The 21,683-nt window shown below is 43.2% G+C and overlaps 2 protein-coding genes across 5 annotated transcripts in view; both read right to left on the reverse strand.

The window, feature by feature from the left end:
- The window catches only part of wwk (white walker), a 38,570-nt gene extending 35,687 nt beyond the window's left edge, over positions 1–2,883 (reverse strand). For all 4 annotated transcript variants that reach the window (XM_043433041.1, XM_043433040.1, XM_043433039.1 and 1 more), the window contains exon 1: positions 2,544–2,883. In XM_043433041.1, the coding sequence (XP_043288976.1) occupies positions 2,544–2,811 (268 nt within the window). In that variant the 5' untranslated portion in view covers positions 2,812–2,883. The remainder of the gene's footprint in view (positions 1–2,543) is intronic.
- A 4,682-nt stretch (positions 2,884–7,565) lies between these two features.
- On the reverse strand, positions 7,566–20,868 carry LOC122418494 (mucin-5AC). Its single transcript, XM_043432741.1, has 8 exons — positions 20,860–20,868; positions 20,462–20,791; positions 20,016–20,369; positions 16,060–19,203; positions 15,357–15,866; positions 11,841–12,281; positions 11,078–11,698; positions 7,566–10,170 (listed from the first exon to the last, which is right to left on the reverse strand). The coding sequence occupies exons 1-8, from the start codon at positions 20,866–20,868 to the stop codon at positions 8,524–8,526; spliced, it is 7,056 nt and encodes a 2,351-aa protein (XP_043288676.1). The 3' UTR covers positions 7,566–8,523.
- Between the last annotated feature and the right edge of the window lie 815 nt (positions 20,869–21,683).

The raw sequence follows: 21,683 nt of genomic DNA on the forward strand, positions 1-21,683 counted from the left end.
CACGCACATACGAAATTATTGGTGCGATTCCAGCGCCTCCACGCTGTGAAGTTATGGCGTTGCAGTGAGAACGTTTGACTGAGGAATTTTCGATCGAATGATCGATCGGCCTCTGCAGAAATTGGAGCGGATACGATTGGAGCTCGGGCTTGATCCATTTCGAGTTTTGACGTTTTTTTGGCAATGAACAGGTCGATCTTTTGCGTATTTTGCCAGTTTCCTGGCTAAATCCGAGGTTCTCAACGTTCGAGTCCAACGAAATGATCTAACAACCTCCAATAATTCCAGTAATTCGTGAAATAAAAAATTGCTCAATGAAAATGTTTTTTTCGTTCATTTCGTTGGACTCGAATGCTGCAAACTTCGTCACTTTTCACCAATTCGCGTGAAATACGAGTTTGCTCATCTCGTACTCGATGATCCAGAATTCGTTGCATAGACGAGATAGTCGTCGTCATAAAGGGAAGAGAATCTGTCAAAAATGAATTCTCATATCAGGTGCTCAGGAATCGATCAATAAAATTGAAAAAAAAATGTCATCTCGCCACCAAGACGTTGCTGCGTTTTTTTTAGACAAAACTGTATTGATCTGAGTTCTTTTGACTAATTCTCAATAAATATTCGTATCAATCAGGGTGAGAATCGAACCATTCCGTTAACTTGAAACTTTCTTCACTGATTGGCTAATCGAGTACGAAAATGTTCGCTGCTTTCATGGCAAGTTGCTCGGTCCCGTTTGCCCTCGAGTCAATTTTTTTCTCGTCGTGTAGTTTTCACGGAGATTATCTCAAGCTTTCACCACCCACTGGATCTCCGTTCACGACCGCAGAAGTGTTGTTCTGGCTTCCAAAATTTCTACTTGCAAGAACTACGCGTTGTCAGTGGTCTTACTCTTAGATGTAACGTTCACTAATGAAAGGGGCTTTCGCATCGCTTTACACCGTGAATAACATCGCCTTATCACCTCTGCGCAGTGCAATCAAGACGTTTGTATTTCCAGGCTGCACTTCCGGTTGCTGAGGAAACTAAAGTCCATGGATCTCAAAGCAAATTAGTTTCCTCGTTCCACTCAGAATGTTTGACACACGCGATCGTCGAAACATTTTTTGGGACCCAACAAATCTTGTTTGAAATTCAAATCCTTTAAATCGGTGCGGATACAAAAATCTCACGATTTCTCCAGCTTGTCGAATATTTTCCGGAACGGCCAGTGAAAAAAATTCGTCAAAATTCAATTGGCTGTGATATTCCAATGATCGTATCACCAGAACCGAAAAAAAATAAATTTCCACTTAAAAGCGACGAGTCCAGTAACGAGCTGTAAATTCAATGAAATTAAGCAACCCGCATTGCCGGATTTGCACAGTTCTCTGGTGCCCCCTCGTGCAGATGCGATAAAGTACAATTAGGAAGGAGGAAAAGCAAAAAAATAATAGGAACAGAACCGACGAAGTTGCCTCGACAAAGGTCCGAAAACCCGAATCCAATGAACTTATCACGTGCCATCGAGCATCCATTTTCATGCGAGGAGAATCTCGAGAGTCGTAAACACACGTAAGGAAAATGTGACGCGTTGTGCATGGCGTCTGGAATCCGCTTAGGATTACGTGCATTTGACCTCCCCAGTCGAGGGCCCTTGGAACACCTTCGCTCGGTTCACTGCCATCGGACGACGACTTTGAACGTTTAAACAAGCATACCATCCGGTTTTCCAGCATTTACCAACCGTGCAAACTCTCGCTCGCGCGGTAATCTCGTAGAGAGAATTTCGTATGGAGTTTCCCGTACGAAGAGGGACGGTGCCACGTGATCGGGCAGCCTCGCTGTGGTGGGGCATGAGTCATGGAACTCCGGACGTACATAGGAAATGGGGAGCTGAAACTGGGTCTGGCGTCGTAATTCGGTAGGTGCTCTGCGATGCTCGACATTTTAATCGCTTTTAAATTAGGAGCTGGTTTTTCCAGCGTGGCTCCCCGGCGACTCCTTAACCTGGGGAATTTTTGTGAAACGTTTCGCAACTGTCCAGGAGTCTCCGGTGAGCCCGTTTCATGCGGGGATCTTCGAGCGTGTTTGAAAAAAGTGTCAGGGCGTTAGGTAATCGCACTGGATGGACAGGACGAAAATATTTGGGCCAAGGCGAGGGACTTTTCCGGATTTCTACGTATGCCACGTGACCCGTGCAAGTATCTCTGGCACTCTTGCTCGCTGGATGCCGGAGAGTTTCGAGAGTATTTGGAAGGCTGTGCATTCGCGGCGGTCGGGTCATTACCGAGGGGATGTTTTAAGCGGATTTTCCTAGAAACGTCATCGGTTGTGAGACTCGTGGGCAATGAACCCGGACGTCGGAAGGCGGCTCGAGTCGATAATTCGCACGCGATTCGAGGCTGGAAAACTCGCAGGGGTTGGTGTATTGGAAAACTACTATTGTTGTGATTGAGGGTATTTTATTGTCGCGTGAAAATGAAAAGTGAGGAGCAAAGGGCGTTGGGATTGAGGTAGAAAGAGTGGATGAAAAGGATCCGTTGTAGTGAGCGATCTCTTACCCTTGTCAAAAGTTTCTTTAGCCGCGCGTATGACCTTTCTCCGCCTGAGGCCGTCGCCCGTGATCAGGGTAATCGCGGCGGGATCGTTATCATGCTCAGTAGTGTTGGTTGTCATATTCGTTGTAGTTGTTTCGGAGCTCGACGGAGACGCGCACACGCCACTTCGCTCGCGGTTATCCGTCGTGTAACTCGTTACTTTATTTATAACTTTTCTTAAATCGTTATGGAAATCGATCGTAGGGTCATTCGACCCCTCGCCGCCTGGCATAGTGAGAAACCCGATTGCGGGGCAGGAATTTCCTGTCTCGTCCTTAATCGAGGACCCCTGCGCTTGTACTGACGGCCGCATGGCGTTGCCGTCGTCGTCGACGTCTTCTCGCCTGGCCCCCCCCCTGCCGTGGCTTCATTCCAACACCCCCTCGACCACCCCAACTTCCACCCTCATCGACCATCTCCGTCCCTCCTTCCACGCCGAGACCGGTCCTCCCACTTTTGTCCACGAGCGTTCGAGCTTCGTAAGCCGCCGTCGGCCGTGTGACGATCGAGCTTCGGGGATGGGGCGAAACTTTTTTGCGATCATGCGCCATCTATCCTACGACCCTACGAACCCGAAGCATGCGCCGTTCCGATCGATGAGCCCGCTCCGCGACTCTCTCCCTCGCTCTCGCGACCCTCCAAGCCACCCTCGCGCTCCCAACCATCTTTGATGTAACAGCCGGACGATTCGAGGCTTTGTGTATGTACTCGACGTCTCTCTGGCTCTGCACACGCGTATATTTGTGTCTGCTCTTGTTTCTTGTCCCCCACGGCGACGATACGAAGACGCGCACTTTGCGGCCATTGCTTGCAACGCCGCCGACAACCTACGCACCAAGCTTTTTCGACCCTCCGAATAACGAAATAAACAATTCAACTTTTCCTCTCCTTGTTTCCGACGGCTCGCTCATTCGGGCTGCAACCCTCGAGCGTCGGACTCCGCTATTTTTTTTTTCTTATAATCATTTTCTCCCGCGCACCCAAAAGCTTTCTTCCGCATTCGATAGGAACATTGTTCTGCTCCGGAAATCATTTTCAACTTCGGATTAACGCGAGCCTCTGAAAAGCTACGGTTTTCCAATTATTTGTAAACCGCTGTACCGACACCCTCGAGTCAAGCTTCAGCCACTTTTAGTAGGATTGGGATAGTAAAAATTAGGGCCGTTCCAACGGCTCAGGGAACTGACGTCAAACAGATGTATAGACTTAAAATACCCTTAGCGACGTATACTAACGCCTGCATGGGAGAGATACATCCTCATTTATATGACGGTGCAGTGAGCTGCAGTGGCGAAAGGCTTAATCCCAGTTTCCGTTCACGAGAGTTTTATCAGACTGTGCGGAACCCCCGGAGAGGCTTTCACGACTTTTATTTTCTCTGCATGGAATCGATGGATTATTGTAGTAGAAAAAACTGGATTGTGGTAGGTTTTTGGGTTTCAAGAAATCAATTTTTATTCTTCATCAATATTCGGCTTTCTTCATTCAAGATTTTTCATCTAAATTTCGTTTATCGAGATCACTTTTTCCCAAGCATTTTGAGAACTTGAAATAATTTCGTGGACTTTGAGTCAATGCGAGCTCGTTGGTGTTTGATTATCTCTATTTTGAAACCGAAGCAAAATCTCAATTTTAAATTCTCTCGAAGCGAATCTTGAGAACAACCTCTGGAGTTTGAGTCCTATTATTGATCTCGTATTTCAACGCTTGTACTCGAATTCATCTCAAGTGCCTTAAATTATTTTGCTCTCAATTTAAATCCAGATCTGACATAAACCCCAAAAATCCAAGTTTTGGAAGAATTCGTTGAAAACTCATTGACCAGGACTGCCACCAGTAGAAAGATCACGAGGCTCTCAGGCGAATGATGTTGAATTGGACATTTTCATAAGTAGTTTATCAATAGCAATCGTATCCATTTTGCACCTTCATGTAAAAGTCCTTCGTCCCATTTTCATGCGGTGTGACCACGAGGAATTGAGATTCATGGATTTCCAATGTTTGATGAATAAATTCGAGACAATCATGGAAAAACTAGTCACATTATGGGACAATAATCAGCTGCAGTCTTTGAGATAGTTCATGCTCGAAACGATTCTTTTAAGAAAGTCTTGAAATTTACATAGAGTTTAAATAAGTAGTCGACTGACACACGTAAATTTTAAAGGCTTCATCTTATTGGTTATTTAAATAAACGTCCTCAAATATAAAGAAAAAATTTATGAAAAAGTACACAATAATAATGAAGTATATAACGAAGGTCTGGAAAAAAATTCGACACGATTATCTTACTAGTAATAAAGATGTATTACGTTAATGATTGAATGAAATTGGTAAAATGAGCAACCTCACGTTCGCTTATTTCGGCATTTCGTTTCTTCTTGGCTCGACCCATTGCTGTCATAACCTTTTGTCTTTTTATTAACACTTTTTTCTTGATCCATTTCCCTTTGTGTTTACCCTTAACGCTCTCTAAAGCGATTTTTACATAAAAAACTATAGTATTTTAGCCGAAGACGAATAAACATATACTACGTTGATCCCCGTTTAATTAATAAATTGAAAAAATGCATTTACAATATTGAATTAATAACTCTGAAGTTAATTTAGAGTTTAAATATTCTTAATTAGGAACTAAAAATCGACTTAATTTGGACACCCATAAAATACGATCCTTCGAGCACGATCTACCTTGAAACGAGGAAGAAAAAGTACGCAGTAACTGAACGTCGTGTATTTTTATAAACCGAGCAACCTTCAGCAGAGGAATCGTGCAGCGACAGGATTCAAAACGTTCACACGAGTGCACAGGATAAAAAACTGTTTACCGTTTGCCCTTCGGTTTATTTGATCAGGAACCTGCGCGCAGGGCTGCTATTCAAAAGCGTGGAAATCATTAAGGCCATCGGAAGATGATAGGTCGACATGATATACATTTAAGATGCTAACAAGTGTGTGGGATCACGCACGAGCCTTCGATCCGAGTCGATTGCGCAGGTCTTACTTTCGTTTATGCGGAACAGTCGAGCTATTTTTGTTGAGAATCAGCAATTTGCTGACGAGCGCATGAACGCTCGAATACAGAAATATGGCAAATATGCTACCGGGGCTTTGGCATGTAAACTGAAAAAACGGATTGCTCGAAATTTGTTGAATTTACGATCCTCAATTATTTAGGCTTCTCAAGTAAGTACTGCACTTGCCGCGCGCTCATCCTTGAAAACTTGACTCCTCCACAAGTAAAACTAAACACAAGTAAATTCACCAACGAGGTTTCGTACCGTTTGCAGTGAACGTGAATGTTCGCTGCAGGCTCCAATCGAGTTCAAACATTCGAACGTTACTTCTGACGAATGCCAAACGTTGCTGAACGGCCTCACGCATGATTATTTCACAGATTGTTCCACCAGTCAGAATATTGAGTGAAAATATGTAAGTTGGCTGTTTCAATATCGGGGATGTGCGTCGAGCATGCACAATTGGCAAGCTTTTGGTCATTGGAGTTGCGCTCCGTGGAATTCGCGAGTGCAGAATTTCCATTTCCACATCGTTTCAGCCATTTTATTCCAGAAATCTCTCGAATTCGAGCTCCCCGACCGAACTAAACTTTTCGCAATAACCGTTTTGTGATTGCTGCAATTGTTGCTTCGCAAAGGCTCATCGGAGTATTGTTGCATTCGTATATTTTCCGTTCTCTCGAAAATTAGCAATCGACGGTCCGACATCCGAAGCTCTGTGAACACTCGATGCAGCGCAGAACGCAGTTGTGTGCTGGTTCCCGAGAAAAATGGCCAGCGTCAAAATTCTAGAAAGTCTCTTACCTTAATTTCCTTTTTTCAAAACATTCTGTCATCGATCATTGTAATCTTTTTCAACGGCCTCATCAACAGTTTTTGACATCGGTTTGGTGTGGAAGATTTACAGAAAATTGAAACAATCGAAAATTTTTTTTTTTTTTTCATTTTGATCTAATTTTGCCTATACATTAAATTGCATGATGAAACTACGGGATGAGCGGTTTCAATGTTATTAAAAAAATTAATTTAATATCCTTATTCCATAGAAGAATCATTAACGCACTTCAAACTCGGGCTCACCCACTGTTTTTTAATTATTTATTAATTTGTGAAATTTCGCAGTTTGGAGTAATTTCGAACGGCTTGTTTCGGGGAATTCCGGACCTTCTGTTCTCACCCTATATCGATTGATTTTTTCAAATTTCAGTAACGTCGTAAATACACATGAAAGAAAACGTCAACGTATGATGATATTGAGTGCATAAATGTAGCAATGAACGATGTGAAAACAAAAAAGTTATTTTTGTTTTGAAAAATATGAAAATTCACCATCCGAAGACTGGATTATGTGAATCCAGTGTGAAATGGGGGCTCACAAAGTTGCACAAGCGAAAGTACGAGTCGGAAATATGTTTGCGATATGTGTAGCAATTTCTAATGCAATTTAGTTTCAGTCCATTTATTTTACGTCGTGCCGTCGGGCCGTCTTATGTTTTGCTAAATATCTCGCGATTTTTTCTTCATCTATTTTTCAAAATTTACATCGGATATCGCAAACAAGATATCAAGGAATAAAATAGATCGAAAATTTATTTTGTAATTTCATTATGTGGTTGGTTATTAATCAATTTCCCTCAGGCGGTCGGAATTACTCAAATTTCTCCTGCAACAGAAAATGCCAAAAAAAGTTTTTGGTTTTTTTTTCTTTTTCATTTTTCCATCATCCTTGCGAGCAATCGATTAAAAATTCGAAAAACCTGGTGGCAGTTACCGACAAGATTTCACTATTTTTTCTCCATCAGTTTTCGTTGAAACTCGATCGTAAATATCCAGCTGAATGGAAAAAGTGAGGGTAATATTTCACGAGTTATTTTTGTATTTACGACAGAAGAAATCCGCGTAAATATACGAATTTATAAATCGCAATATCCAATGGAAGAAGAGTGAATAAAAAATGATAGTCAAGAAAGAATTTTTCAAAAATTTTTATTTTCCGAAATAACTTCTCGATCGAGCCTAGGAACAAACTAAGATATATTACAAGTAAATTTACGATAAAAAAATGTATAAAATAACATAATTAAATAAGAATTATACAACGATAAAAAATACTTGAAATATCTCGACTCTCACGTGATGAGAATCGTTACAAATAATAATAGAAAACCGATCAGTTAGCTTGCTATCGTTCTCGTTCTCTGTTATTGCAATGGGAAATAATTTAATGCGTATTATGAACGTTAATAGAGCTACATATGTGTATACGAAACGAGGGCAATTTGTAATAACAAGCTTCAGCGTCATGTCGTTGTCAGTGTTATGCAAATTTGTCCCTATAATTACGCACATTTCGTCATCGTGAGATAAATACAATTAATCTGACGCACGCGCCCTCACAGTGTGACGATAGGGAAATCGTCGAATAAATAATGATGGAAAATATAATGAATGATAAAGACAAAGTTTAAGTACAAAAATCCGATGTAAAATTTCATGACTCTTCCATTTTTCTTTAAACGATTGCTAATAAATGTAGCAAATTGCGTTTTTGGAGAACGTCTCCAAAATCTTGGCGAAGCACTTCGCTCTGTAAAATTCGACACCGGACCTCAAAAAATATGCGAAAATATACAAGTGTTTGTTGGAAAATATATTTTTGACATTCACCGTCACTAGAGTTGCGGTGCATTGAAAAGTAAGATGAAAAATAGTTTGCAATGTAAGTACTTCGTTCACATTCGCTTGGACACTGACAATATTGGTATATTCCCGCATATTTTCTTATCAGCTATTCATACGCCTCGATCACACGACTGAGTTGATATTTAAGTGATTTTTGACAGCATTATTTTGTTTCCACGAGAGTTGTTGAGTCACGAATTCGATTGGGATCGTCGACGAGGGTCGCTGTCTCATCCCTCAGCCAATCATCTCGCATAAACTTCCTTTTTCGGTTTGGTCATGACACATCTGCCTCGGTAACAAATTTCAGTCATGTGGGAAACCTTGGTCGTGGTCGAAGTGCGAAGTATCGCGCCCAGTTTCGTTTCAGACGAATTTTTGGCTTGAGGTGAACTTTCAGTGGCGGCTGTAGTTTTGTGATCGATCGGATTTGCCGAATCCGTCATAGCGGATGCTTCTGAAGGTTGTGAAATTGTGAACGAGTTTGACGTCTCGCTGGAACTTGCCTCTGTCGACACTTCCGTTGTTTCTTCGACGTATTTCGTCGTTTCGACGATTTCTGTACTCTGCGGAGGTTCGGTAAACTCTTCCGTATCATTTTCAACGGGATTTTCCGTATTCCCTACCGTTGGATCTTCATCCTTCCCTTCACTTTCACTCTCCGACGAGTTCGAGGCCAATTTAACCGAAGAATCTTCCGATATTTCTACTTTTTCCGTCGGATAATCGGAGCTCGATGGAATTGTGGTTGGAACGCTTTCCGAATCCTCGCTCGTTCCGGGTGAATAACTCGTGCTCGACGAGACGCGTTCATCGCCAGGAGATGTCGAATCACCCCTCGAAAATGTTTCGTTTTCGCTCTTCTGCTCCTCAGCATTTTTCATCGAATCGAATATTGCTTTCACGTAATCAGAGAGAGTCTTTACCCCCGCGTCGCCTCCGGATTCCGTCGAGCTTCCAGGCAGATGGGGGCTCGTCGTCGCATTCGGTCGACGGTTGTAGTTGAGCAATTCCGGACTCGTCGGGTAACGCACCTCGCTCCACTCGCTGCGATGATTCTTCGGATAATTTTCTTCCTCGTTGTTCGCGCTCAATAAATTATCTTCGTTCTTGGCCGTTTCCGCTCTGTAATCGCTATCAATTATTCGATTATCCGGTCCCTTTGCGTTTTCGTCGAAAAGTTCGTTCTCGCTGTTCTTCTCCGAGTAACTGAGATCTTCTCCGTTGTTCAAGGCCGCCGAGTCTCTGTAAGGACTCGTCGAATCCCAGGATTTTCTTGGGACGGTCATAGTCGTCATGAGAGGAGTGTCCGTTGACGAATCCGGCTCGTTAGCATTGCTCGAGCTTTCCCCAGTCGAGTTCGTTGCTTCTTCAGCCGTTGACGCGTTAGCGGAGGAATTGCCAGACGTTCCGATGACTTCGGATTGATTGGGAGCCACAGAAACTTCGTCGGACCGGTTGACAACGACATTGGATTGTTCCGATAGAACTTCGGGCGACCTCGACACTTCCGGTTCTGTTGTGTATTCCTGAACTTGCGAAACTGTATTAAGTTGATCCTGAGGCACTTCGCTCGGCTCAGGAGAGCTCTGACTGGGAGTCGTAACTTCACTATCAGCGCTACTCGACTTATTCTCTGCTGCGAAAACTTCTTTTAGCAAATCTTCAAAAATGCTTTTCTCCGGTGGCAACGTACTGGTGTAGTCGTCGTAGTTCGGGGGCAAGGTTGTCGTCACTGCTCCTCTCGATTCCTCCGGACGGCGACGGTATTTCAGCCTGCTTTGGAGCAAATTATTCACTGCGGAATTAAAATGCTGAGATTCCGCGGTGACGAAGTCATCGCTCGCTGCCGGTCGGACGCGCACTCGAACTCGCCGTCTTCGTCCACCGACCTGAAACATTTTAGAGCATTTTCAACTCGATTTCACTCGTGAAAAAATATAGAATTACAGAAGGTGGAAAAAGAAATGGAGAATTCTCCCTGAGGACTATGTTTCAGTGTCTGATAGTTCGTTTTTTATGGGGGAAGGAAAACTCCAACCGCGTTGATATTTAATCTGTATTAAAACTCCCATGAGATTGTCTCATTGCAATTCTAACTGGCAGGACAGGGTAAGGTCCAATGTCAAATAACCAAATTGTAGAAAGTCGATATTTCGAAATTTTCAAAGTGTAGTATCGTATTAGAGAAAAATGAGTAATTCGAAATTCTTATTTCTGATCGACTGTTTAGCAGATTACGTGTTCAATCGAACGTTCCTTCTTCGAATTCGTATTTACTCGAAAATATATATTTCGATAGTTTTCATTTCGAATGCAATTTTAACAGACCATACGAATGTCGAAAGTTCATATTTTCGGATTTAAAATGGAGAGTAGCTGTTTTATAGATAGACCAGAATATAGAGTAGCAAAAAATCGAAAGAGTGATATAGTCGAATTTTCGAATAATCGATATTTTAGTCGTCGTTCTATGGGCGATTGTTACATTCTTTTTTCGATGCAAACGTGCTTCGAATCTCGAATTTTCTACTTTATTTATTTTCGACATTCAAAGCTCTGGTCGAATTGATCTGTCCCCATATTATCATTCGAAGTTTATAATCTCGAGATTTTACCTCTTCGAAATTTTAGTCATTCTAACATTTTACCCGCGCAGGACATTTGCCATCCTAGCTGACGTTTCTCGTAGTCGATGAAGCCACCAATACGAGAATGCTATTCGCAGTAAATTTTTTAAAAGGTGTGATGCATTAAAAATTCAAGCTGTTTGAGTATCCCGAACGATCTTTATCTTACCCTTCGGGGTGGCTGATTCACCTGACCGGGACTTCCGGACGTTCCTTCTTCGCTATTCACCACAGTTCCATTGGAGTTCGATTCGAATGCGGTTCGTTTAGGAGTGGGAGTAGTATTTTCTACGAAATTTTGTTGGTTCTCGAAGCCTGTTTTCATTCCAAAATTAGTGTCCTCCATAGGGGAGGTTTCGATCGAAGTGTCGGCTGGTGAAGTTGCTGATTTTTTGGGAACCTCATCCGAAGAGACCATGATAGTGACGTAAGCTTCTTCCGGTGGGGCGGTTATGACTTCGGGTGCATCAGCCGACGCAACGTCCTTCGAATACGAGCTTTTCTTCCTTTCTATATGATTCAATGTTTTCCGATCATTATCACCGAGTCCATTGACGTTGGCACTTGGTTGGAAAGAGGCGCTTGTTAATTTCGTCGACCATTGTGATTCCGAGCCGTAAATATCTCGCTCCTGATTGTCTCGATTATGTTGATGGCTCCTCGAACGTGTTCCGCTCGGATTACCGTATTTTCTGGTCGCCTCGCTCGCTAATTGGGTCTGATCTATTTCTGGATTTAGAAGATGATCTGGCTCCGATCCAAAGTTCAGCATGAAGTCTTGACTCGTGAACTTCGGGGAGAAAAAAACAAAAAAATTATTGATTCGACTGGACGCGTTAGAGAGATTTGTACCTCGGTGAAACTGCGATGGAAAAAATGCAATGAGAACGCTCGAGATTATTGTGCCAAGCAACACTGTTTTTAACACTCACCGAACTTTGACTGTGTTGAGCCGAGTTCGCCAGCGATCCTGCTCCCAAAGGCAGAGCCTCTAACTTTTCATTGTAAAACTCTTGTCTGTCGCCCAAGTCCTCTAAAGTTTTCAAGGGCCGAGGGTAGTTCTCTTCGAGCGGTAGGTCATTGTTTTCTTCGAGGATGTATTCCGTGGTGGTCGTGGTAGTCGTTGTCGTGCGTCTTCTTCCGGGTTTCCTACCCCGAACCCGAATTCGATTGTTCTTTGGTTCCTCGATCCGAGTACGGGGTCGCTCGGTGTAAGGCGAATTTTCTGAGGTAAGCGACGTCGATGTAACGACTTTGTTCGCGGGGCGACGATTTGGGGATTGATACTTTGGTCGATTGCGAGAGACCTGCGCATGGTTAGGAACCGAATCCGCGGCGGTCTCGTCCGTTGCGACGATGGATTGCAACTGGGCCTGAAAATGACGGAAAAATTTTAATAGGAATTTGAAAATGATTTGCTGCACTGATCGAGAATCTGGAATTTCGTTCTTCCTCAGGAATCGTCAGGACAACGATCGAGATTTAAGGGGAACGGCTACTCCCGTCAAGTCAAAAAAAAAGCTTAAGAGTATGGATCAGTCGACTAACCTCACTTGAAATTTTCGAAATTGAAATTCTCTGACACAGTTTGATCGATTAAAAAAAGGCTCTGTCAGCCTACGCAGAACGATGGCAAAAATCGACTGATCCATCCTCTTAAGGAGGAACACCAGCTTGAGAAAAGTGGCGATAGCTTAATGAAACTTTTAGAATACATTTTTGGATATATTTTCTGTAGCCTCTCCAATTTTTAATCCATTTCATTCAGCCATTTTTTAGTAAATCATTTCCAAACTTGGAATATTCAACACTTACGCATAGGAAATAACTCCACAGACCCCATCTTTTCATACTCAAATCAAATAAAAAATGGTGATAGTTTAGAAAAAAAGTACTATTCCGCAGTTTGAACTCTAAAGAAGATGTGTGCAAAATTTGAGGTCGTTTAATTTTGCCATTTTTTTATATATCACATGAATTCCAACCAAAAATAACGTATTTTTGGGGGTTAATCCCGTATAAATGAAGCAAACAGGGTTTACATAACCTAGATAATTTAGATAAAAACAATGAAATTCATAATATACATAACTTCACTTTACGTGAAGTTGATATTCCTCCTTAAATTAAAATTATTCACAATTCATCTGATTCGTGTTGAATATTCATATTATCAATTGTGATGGCTTAAAATGTTGCTCTTGATAAATTATTTATTTAGTAGAACTAAAGTGAATAATTCGATTCTGATGCGACTTTGGAGTCGCATCAGCTGTTAGGCTAATTTCCGTGAACTGCGCGGGCCTGCACGTGCGCATAAGGCTGTATAGGCTGCTTTTGTCTAGCTCATGGCCCGAGTGGCTTACTTAAGGATGTACGAGCACTAGACTCGATTTCAGATGGCACTCTAATTTTTTTGTATGTCGTAGTCCAAGCTTAATACTTGATCTGTGTGAAATTTCAAGGTCCCTTATCGACTATTTAATCGAAATATTATTAGTTAAAAAGAACCCAATTTTACGTGTCGCCTATAGCCGCAATGGCTTCGAAGCTTGTATAACTCAAAATTTGATGCAATTCTATATCAGATGTCGATAATAAAAAAAATCAATTATATGAATTGAACCCTCGGAATTCTAACGGTTAGTTAAAAAAAGGGGGTCAACGGACATCTGAATTAGAAATATAAAGTTAAAGACGACAAATGCTCACGGAATCTGAGGATTTTATAACCCTGAGAAGTTGTGGCAACGTCGCAAAACCTATATATGTATACATCTGTACATAACCTAACTTTACTGTCAGAGGCTCACTCCAAATGAAAAAATTGACGATATTTTGATACACAGCATTTCAAGCGATATAAAAACTATGAAGAAATGATTGCATTCATAAAATAACTAAACATTAATGCAAAAAAATGTATATAATTTGCGTTTAGAAAATATTTCAATTGGCTCAGAAAGGCGGGTTTGCACATTGTGAAAAAATGCACGGAAAAAAAATTTGGGATGGTATATTTTTGTAAAATAAATTTCATTTCATCAAATGCTTGGTAATGTGTAAGATTTTTTATTGAGAGGCCTCAAAAGGTATGGGATCGATCGTTTGGAAATAAATTTCCCTTTATCTCTACCATGAGTGGCGTGAATGTTATGCCGGATCATTTTGTTGACATAATAACTTGAGATTATGGGTACCTCAACGCCCGACGTTGTCAGACGTAAACTTTTCACAATGCACTACCGAGTCATATTAACAACTCTGCACAAAATATTTTCCATGATAAAATGAACTTGAATATTATTTACCCTTCAAAAATCATTATAACATTTCTTAATAATATTATGCTACATATAATTGCCTGTAGTAATTTCTTTTAAAAAATATGGTCAAAGACTGTCCATTGACTAGTACGACCCGCTTTAACATCCCACTATTTCTCTCTCCGACAACCATTGATGGTCAAGTCATAAAATCAATCTTGTGCTGATTGAAATTCAAATTGAAATTGAATATTATTTTATATTATTTTATGCGTATTACAATTATAATTATTATTTCTATTAGAGCTTTATGTTTCTATTACTTTTATAATATTTTAAGTTTATTCAGTTATATTAGTGCGATCTGTAACTTCGACTCATCATTTTTAACGTCATTATGTTTTCTATATTGGGATCTGACAAAATTTGTGAGACATCTGGTATTGAATTTTCAAACTATAGCCGTGGTGCATTGCTCATTAATACATATCAAATAACATTAGTGTTTTTGCGCAAAATTAATTAAAAAATGGAAGTAGTTGTGTTTACACCTTGCAAAAAAAAAATAAAATAACAAAAAGAGAAAAAAAAGAAAAAAGAAGTTTCGATGACTACAAGTTGGACCGGACTACCAGCAAATATCACTTATTGGTAAAACTAGCATTATCTATCCTGAATAGCAGCCCCGTCTGCGCCATATTAAATTTAGGCCACGCCCCCATGTCAGATCCCAATACTCGAACTGGTTTTGTATGTGATACTATGTTACATGCTTTGTTGGCTAAAAGTTGTTACTAAGGCAAATATACTATATCAAATAAAAAATCAAATCAAGTGAAACTTTATTGTAACATAGCAATGAATTGAGACGGTGAACTTGCATTTTCCGATTTTTTACTGTCATATTTAATCTCTTCTACCGAAATTCGATTTTTGGATTACCTTAGTTAGATGCCAGAGCACCAAAATTGTCATAACTGAATTTTTGTAAATTGCCTCCATAAAGGGACGTACTTTATCATGTAAAAATGTCCAACTTTGAAAATTAATTACGTACGAACGAAACGGTCAATATGATTTAAATTTTGGGAAAAGCTGCGTAAAGTATTGATTTGTATCTCATAAAAATTTCAAGTCCAAAAGTTGATTTTCGAGTGAGAGTCGTTTCTCCTTAATTCTCACCTGATTGTCGCCGAGTCTGTAAGGCGTCTGATACTGGTTTTCGGCTGGTTGAACTGGAGCGAAATTGGGTGGTCGAATGAAACCGTATTCGACTTCGTCATTAGATGATTCATATTCGGTGGTGGTTATCGGGACTTGAGTGGTGGTAGTTCTCGAACTGGTTGAAGGAGGAGTCACGATGGTTTTTTGGAAGGTCCTAATAGGGGACTGGATCCTCACGTAATCGTTGCCTTCCGTTTGTATTTGAACTCCCTGGTGTTGCTGACGGGATTTTGGCTTTGTTCGATGGTTTTCGCGATTTCGAGATGTGGGACGTTCCGTTGTGGGTGTGTTTTGGTTGTTGACGGCACTGAAACGAACGTACTCGTCTTGGCTACCTCGCGATTTCGTCTGAACCACAGCCTCTGGACGCCCTCGTCCTCCCAAACGAGCTCGAACTCTTTGGCGGATAATCACCGGCGCCGCTTCCGTCGTCGTCGTCGTCGTTGTCGTCGGGGCTTCCGTTGTGAGCTTCAAAAATACGTTTAATGAGTTTTGGGATTGTGGTTTTCTCACAATTATAGTAATCACGACTGTAAATGGCGATGGTGTGGAAATATGAGAAAATATACAACATCAAGTCAATCACTGAAAATGAGTTGACCTCGTTTTACTACTTTTTTATTTATGAGTCGCTTGGATGAGTGGCTTGGATTGACTTTACCTCCTGCGGTGCTGGTTCCCGAGCTGCTGCTGGAGCCCCAACGTCCTGTGAGTAGGGATCGTAAAGGCCATCGTCGTTGCCTCTAAAACCGGAGTTCTGATCACCAGTACGGAAGCCTGAGCTTTCATACTGAGGAGGAAGTTGATAATCATTGATTCGTGACTTGAAGGGTGCGTTAGTCGATACGAGAGGGAGATGCGAACTGTCGAAGGCTTCTTGATTGTTCTGATAGTATGAAAAATCTTTGGACGAAGGTGGAATGGCCGGTGTCGTCGGAGTGTTTTCGTTTCTGATTTGATAGTTGAACCCATTAACGGGCGCTTCGTCGAGGCCCGATTGGCTGAAGTCCGCCGTTGGATAACGTTCCTGAAACTGTTGTGAAATCAACTCTTCTTGATCCTGCAGGCTGCTCAAGGCGGCGGGTTTCGATCGACGGGGGATCGGGTCTTTGGAGTATTCGACTTGGCCAGTCGTGCTTGGGATCTGGGATCCGTCGGTCTCGGGTGCTGGATAATTTTCTCGACTGGTCGTCGCCGATGCGAAGTCGTACTGCGAGTAGACCGGGGCGTTCGAGTCGGTCGCGGTGTTTTCAGGCTGTCGGGGATTTTGGTCCCAAGGTGAGTTCCTGGAGTTGGCAGCTTCGTGGGCTTGGACGTCCTGCACTTGGCTCCTCGAGGCATGAAGGTTATCGTCGGTCTCGCGGCTCTTGTATTTTTGACTTTTCGATGAGGCCGGTCGTCGATAGTTCTCCTGACTCGTGTACCGCGGTGTTGTTGGCGAAGCTTTGGCTTTCGTTGGTTCGTAAGTTTCCCGATACTCTTCCGTAGTCGTGGTGTATCTTGATCTCGTTCTTCCGAAAGGCCGCCTCGTTCTATCCGTGTCTCGAGACTTGGCTGAGGAGCTTGGGGCCGGGGTGGTCGTTGTGGTTGGTCTCGTCGCCACCACTCTGCCTCTCTGACGTCCCCTCGTCCTGTGGGTCGTTAAAGGCACGTGAGCAGTCGTAGTCGTTCTCACGGTGGTCGTGCTCGTGGTCGTAGGCAGGCTCGGTTCCTTGTTGATGAACGCAGTTTCTTCATTTTCATCCAAAAGTGAGTTTACGAGACCGGGTAGTTGGGGATGGATCGGTGGAAGTTCAGCAGGCAGGTTGTACTGGGTGGGACCCGTGGGCGAGTCTTCATACCTCACGGGCTCCGGGTCAACTTGAACGTTCGAATATTCTTGGCCGCGTTGGTCCTTCCGCTGATCCGTCAGTTGGTAGCGATTCACGACCTGGCGGTGTTGCGGGGGGTCCGCGTTGGCTGAGGTGAGCTGAGAGTTTGCTGGACCGTTCGACGAGTCATCGCGTATGTTGGAGTAACTCTCCTCGTATATGGGCGTGCTGGACGGTACGGGCTGAGGGCTTTCCTGGTAAGCGAAAGAAGTCACGACGTTGGGTCGTCGGTAAATTGGAGTCGTTGACCTTGCAGAATCGTCACTGTATTGCGGAGGATTCTCTTGGGCCAGTGGCAGATGAGATTGCTCCTGGTAGGCTGGACGCTGCTGGATCTGGTCCTGATAATTCAGTTTCGATTGTTCTTGCGGCCCGGAAGGATTCCCAGCATCGAAAGGCTGCCGGAATCTGTAGTTCGAACCTGGCCCACTGGCCCCGACGGTCGCGTAAGAAGGACTCGTCTGATACTGCGCCGTACTGGAAGGTTCCTCGTGGCGAACATTGGCGTAACTAGGCGTCGATGAAGAATCGAAGCGCGTCGAATACGACTGTCCTTGGCTATTATCCTCACTGAAGGAATTCGGTTCTATGAGAGGACTCAACTGTGATTTATTGACTTCCTCGAGACTTCCGTCCGGTTGAGTGATCGATATGTTGGAATCGAGGTTGTTTATCACGACCGAACCGATGTGGGGAGCTGGGAATGGAATCTTGGAATAACCGGGGGGAGGATTGAAGCTCAATGGGGCGACGAAAAATGGCAATTTGTCGACGCGGCGTTCCACTCTGTTGTTGTCGATGGAGGACAAGTAAGGCAGGTCGAATTTCACGTAGCTCTCAGGCACTTCCAGGTTCGATGGTCCTACGAAGACCTGGGGGGAATTCTGACCAACGCTGTCGAGTACGTCTATGGTTTGAGCACCTTTCAGGGTTTTTAAAACGTCCGTTATTCTTATGACTCGCGTATCATCGACCGGTTTGCTCATGTAGACTGCCAGCGGTGGTTGGTTGGGCGACGGCGGTGTAATCGTCGTTGTTTCGTGAACGATCTTTTGAGAATTTTCGGCGTTCTGATGCTGTTGACGCTGTCGTGGCTTGTTGCGAATCCTTCCGTGTCTGTTGTATTTTCCTGATTGGCCGAGATGCTGCTGGTGATTGTGATGATTCCTGATGAGGGGTTGGGCCTGGGGCGAAGCTTCGGTCTCCTGTCGGGTTTTGGATAATTCTTTTTGCCGCGCCAGGTGACTCCTCTCGGCCTCTTTCGCACGTTCCTCTTCTTCCTTCTGTATCCTCTCCAGATCCCTCTGTGCTGCGATCGTTTTATCGATCTCTGCCTTTTTCTGTCGTTCCAACATTGCCAAGCGCTCGATTTCGGCGAGTCGAGCTTCCTCTTGCTTTCTTTTCTCCTCGTTTATCCGTGCCTGCGCCTTTTTCGATCGCTCCATCTCTTCGAATCTTTGCCTTTCCCTCGCTTCACGAATTCTTTCGAGCTCACGCTGTTTGGCCGCTTCCTCCAGACGGGCCAGTTCCTTCTGCTTTTTCTCGGCTTCCCGCTGCCGCTGGATTTCCTGCTCCCGCTGTACCGCGGCTTGCTGTAACTTGGCGCGTCTCTGAATCTCTTTTCTCTCCTCGCGCAATCGAGCGAGCTCCTTCTCACGCGCTTCCTTCAACAAACGGTCAGTTCCCTCGTGCTCTCTCTGCAACTGCTGAAGGAACTCACGCGCGTAAGCGTCGTCCTCCGGCGACACCGTCGTGTGATCATTCTCGCGTTGCCGACCACTGCTCTCCAAGGATTCTTGCTGATGGGTGTAAGGACGGGTGCGATGCTGCCGAGTGTCTTGATTACCAAAGTGTTTCCTATCACGCTCGCGTTGCTGGTTCTTCGCGTGGCCACGTTGAGCCAACGTTTCTGCCGGCACGTAGACGACTTGCACCTTTAGCAAAACGGTTAATACATTTTCCATTTGTCGAGCGAAGTTTTCGTTTCTTTTGTCAATTTCTCAATTTTCGAATTTTTGGACTCGGTGGACTCAGCTTATTCATTAATTCATCGAGTTATCGTCAACGTAAGACGATGAAAATTTCTACTAAACGACTGATCAAACATTTTTGGGAGTTCACTCAACTTTAGTGGCAGTTTAAGGGGGAATATCAGTGTGAAACAAGCGCTTGGGCACAAAAGAGCTTCGATATGGTCCAGGGATACCAGACTAATCGGTAAGAACTTTTTTCATATTAGTATTTAAGTTACATCATCCGATTTTATCCTCTCAAAACTGTAAACGCGTTTTTCTCGAAACCATGTTTTTTGAGCTGGTTGACAGCATAACTCTGTCAAATTTTGTCTTATTGACTTCATTATAAAAAAGAATTCTCTTCAGAAAGCTTATCGCTATCGTCGCATCGTAGAGTTTTTTTTAAATTGTTGACTTTTTTTTATTAATAATTTGCTGCGATGCTGCGATAACTATACTATTATAAATTAACCATCTTTTCGAATTCTTGATTTCAAATGCTTGCTGTGGCACTTGTGCTGGCAAACGTCCGGGAGTCTTTTTTTGAGATCCCATTTTGCGAGTGCTCCTCTGCTTAATAAAATGTACTAAAAATAAAAAAAAAAAATTCCCCAAAAATACCTAATTTTTCAGCCTGTCCCACTGATATTTCCCCTCGAAAAGTGAATTTTATTCGTAAAATGTAAATGGTTCGTGACCGAGAATGATTTTGAATAATGTTTAAAGTTCACCTCTTCCTCGCCATCGTCACCGTTTTCGCCCTCGCTTCCCTGGCCCGTAGGGGCTTCGGGCACGTATTTGTCTTCTTCTCTCAATTCTTCTCTCACCCTTTCAGGATTTCTGTAATCCGAAGGTTGACGATCACTGTAATCCTCGTATTGTTCTTGTCTTATATCTTCACCTTGGGGTTCATGGAAATTTTGCGACGTATATACCGGTGGGTTCGGTTGCTCTGAGAGTTGAGGCGGTACCAAAACCTCCGGGACTAGCCCGGGAAGCGTTTGAGCATTAGCGATAGCACTTTGGTGTAGCGCCTGTTTATTCTCTTCGCTCTCGGGTAATCCATTGGGAGCGAACGCTTGATTCTGCGAAGGAAAACAATTAATTAGGAATTTTCAAATTTTTCATAAATATTGGAAAAACAATTCGTTTCCCTCGAGTTTGTGAGCTCTCTTACCTGCAACAAATTCTGCTGCGCTTTCAGTTGCTGTTGCAACAGCAACAATCTTTGAATACTTTCTTGTGTTTTCTGAAGCTGCAGCAACTGTTGCTGGTACTCTTGCCGCAGCTCAGGTGGCAACGAAGCAGGAATCAATGGCTGATGAACTTGAGGAAGCACTTGGGCTCCAAGATTCTGATTGTGTCCTTGTCGATTGCGCGGATTCGCCAAAGGGATCCATTCGCTGTTGGAAACCTGACGAGACCATCTTTCGGCCCTGGCAGGTACCGAAATGGCGAGTACAATCAGCCAGATGGCCAGCACGAGCGAATTCCTCGCTCGACCGATCTGAAATCATAAGAAACATGCTCGAATCACTTTTTTCCTTGTCGATGAATCCGCAGCCACAAAATTACGTTCCTCATTAAATGCGTTTCAATTGTTATCAAATTTGTTCGATTTTCATGCCAATATCCGCCTCAGGAGAGGGCTCAGCACGAGTCCAAGCAACCACGACTTGTGCCTCCTTTTTTATCGAAACAATTATGAGACAGTAAAGCAGCTTATAACAGCAGTTAGAAGTTGGTGGTCCGTGAAATAAAAAAAAGCGTGACCTATTCGCGACGTAATAGCTGCTGTGGTAAGGGGGTCCGCGGGGCAGCCATGCGCTGTTGGCGAAAGGAAAGCGATCGGGTTTCCCCTTGGCAAGTACCAAAGCGTCGCGAATCGGTCATCTGGACTAGATACAAGAATCACACAACTGGTTTTTCGGTACTTTCTGGTCTATTCCGATCCAATGTGTTTATACTTTCGTCCGAGATAAAAAAAAAGTCGTGCGGTGACTGGTGCAAGAAAAATCGCGAAAACCTGTCACTGGCGTTGAAAAATCTTTCTCCCTGTCATCGCCACTCAAATTGTTCGTTTCCATAGTAAAGTCCGGATGAAGATCGAGAAAACGAATGCAGCTTTTTGACTCTGCAATCCGCGATGCTTATTTGGCGAAACACGCGCTCAAAGTCTCCGTTGCATCGACCTACATTTTTTCGTTTGAGAAACAGAGTTGATTTTAATTCTTCTATGGTACACGCATTTTCGCGCACTCGCAGGAGTTCAACGAGTTCTAGGATTGCTGGCTCTCTTCGTACGCCGGTGAATGTAGTCGACCTTCTATTTCGCTCAACTCTACTTTGAGTGCTTGGAAAGTACACACTGCACGCTCGTATATATGACATTTTTTTAG

The sequence above is a fragment of the Venturia canescens genome, chromosome 1 (assembly GCF_019457755.1).
Source record: "Venturia canescens isolate UGA chromosome 1, ASM1945775v1, whole genome shotgun sequence".
NCBI lineage: Eukaryota > Metazoa > Arthropoda > Insecta > Hymenoptera > Ichneumonidae > Venturia > Venturia canescens.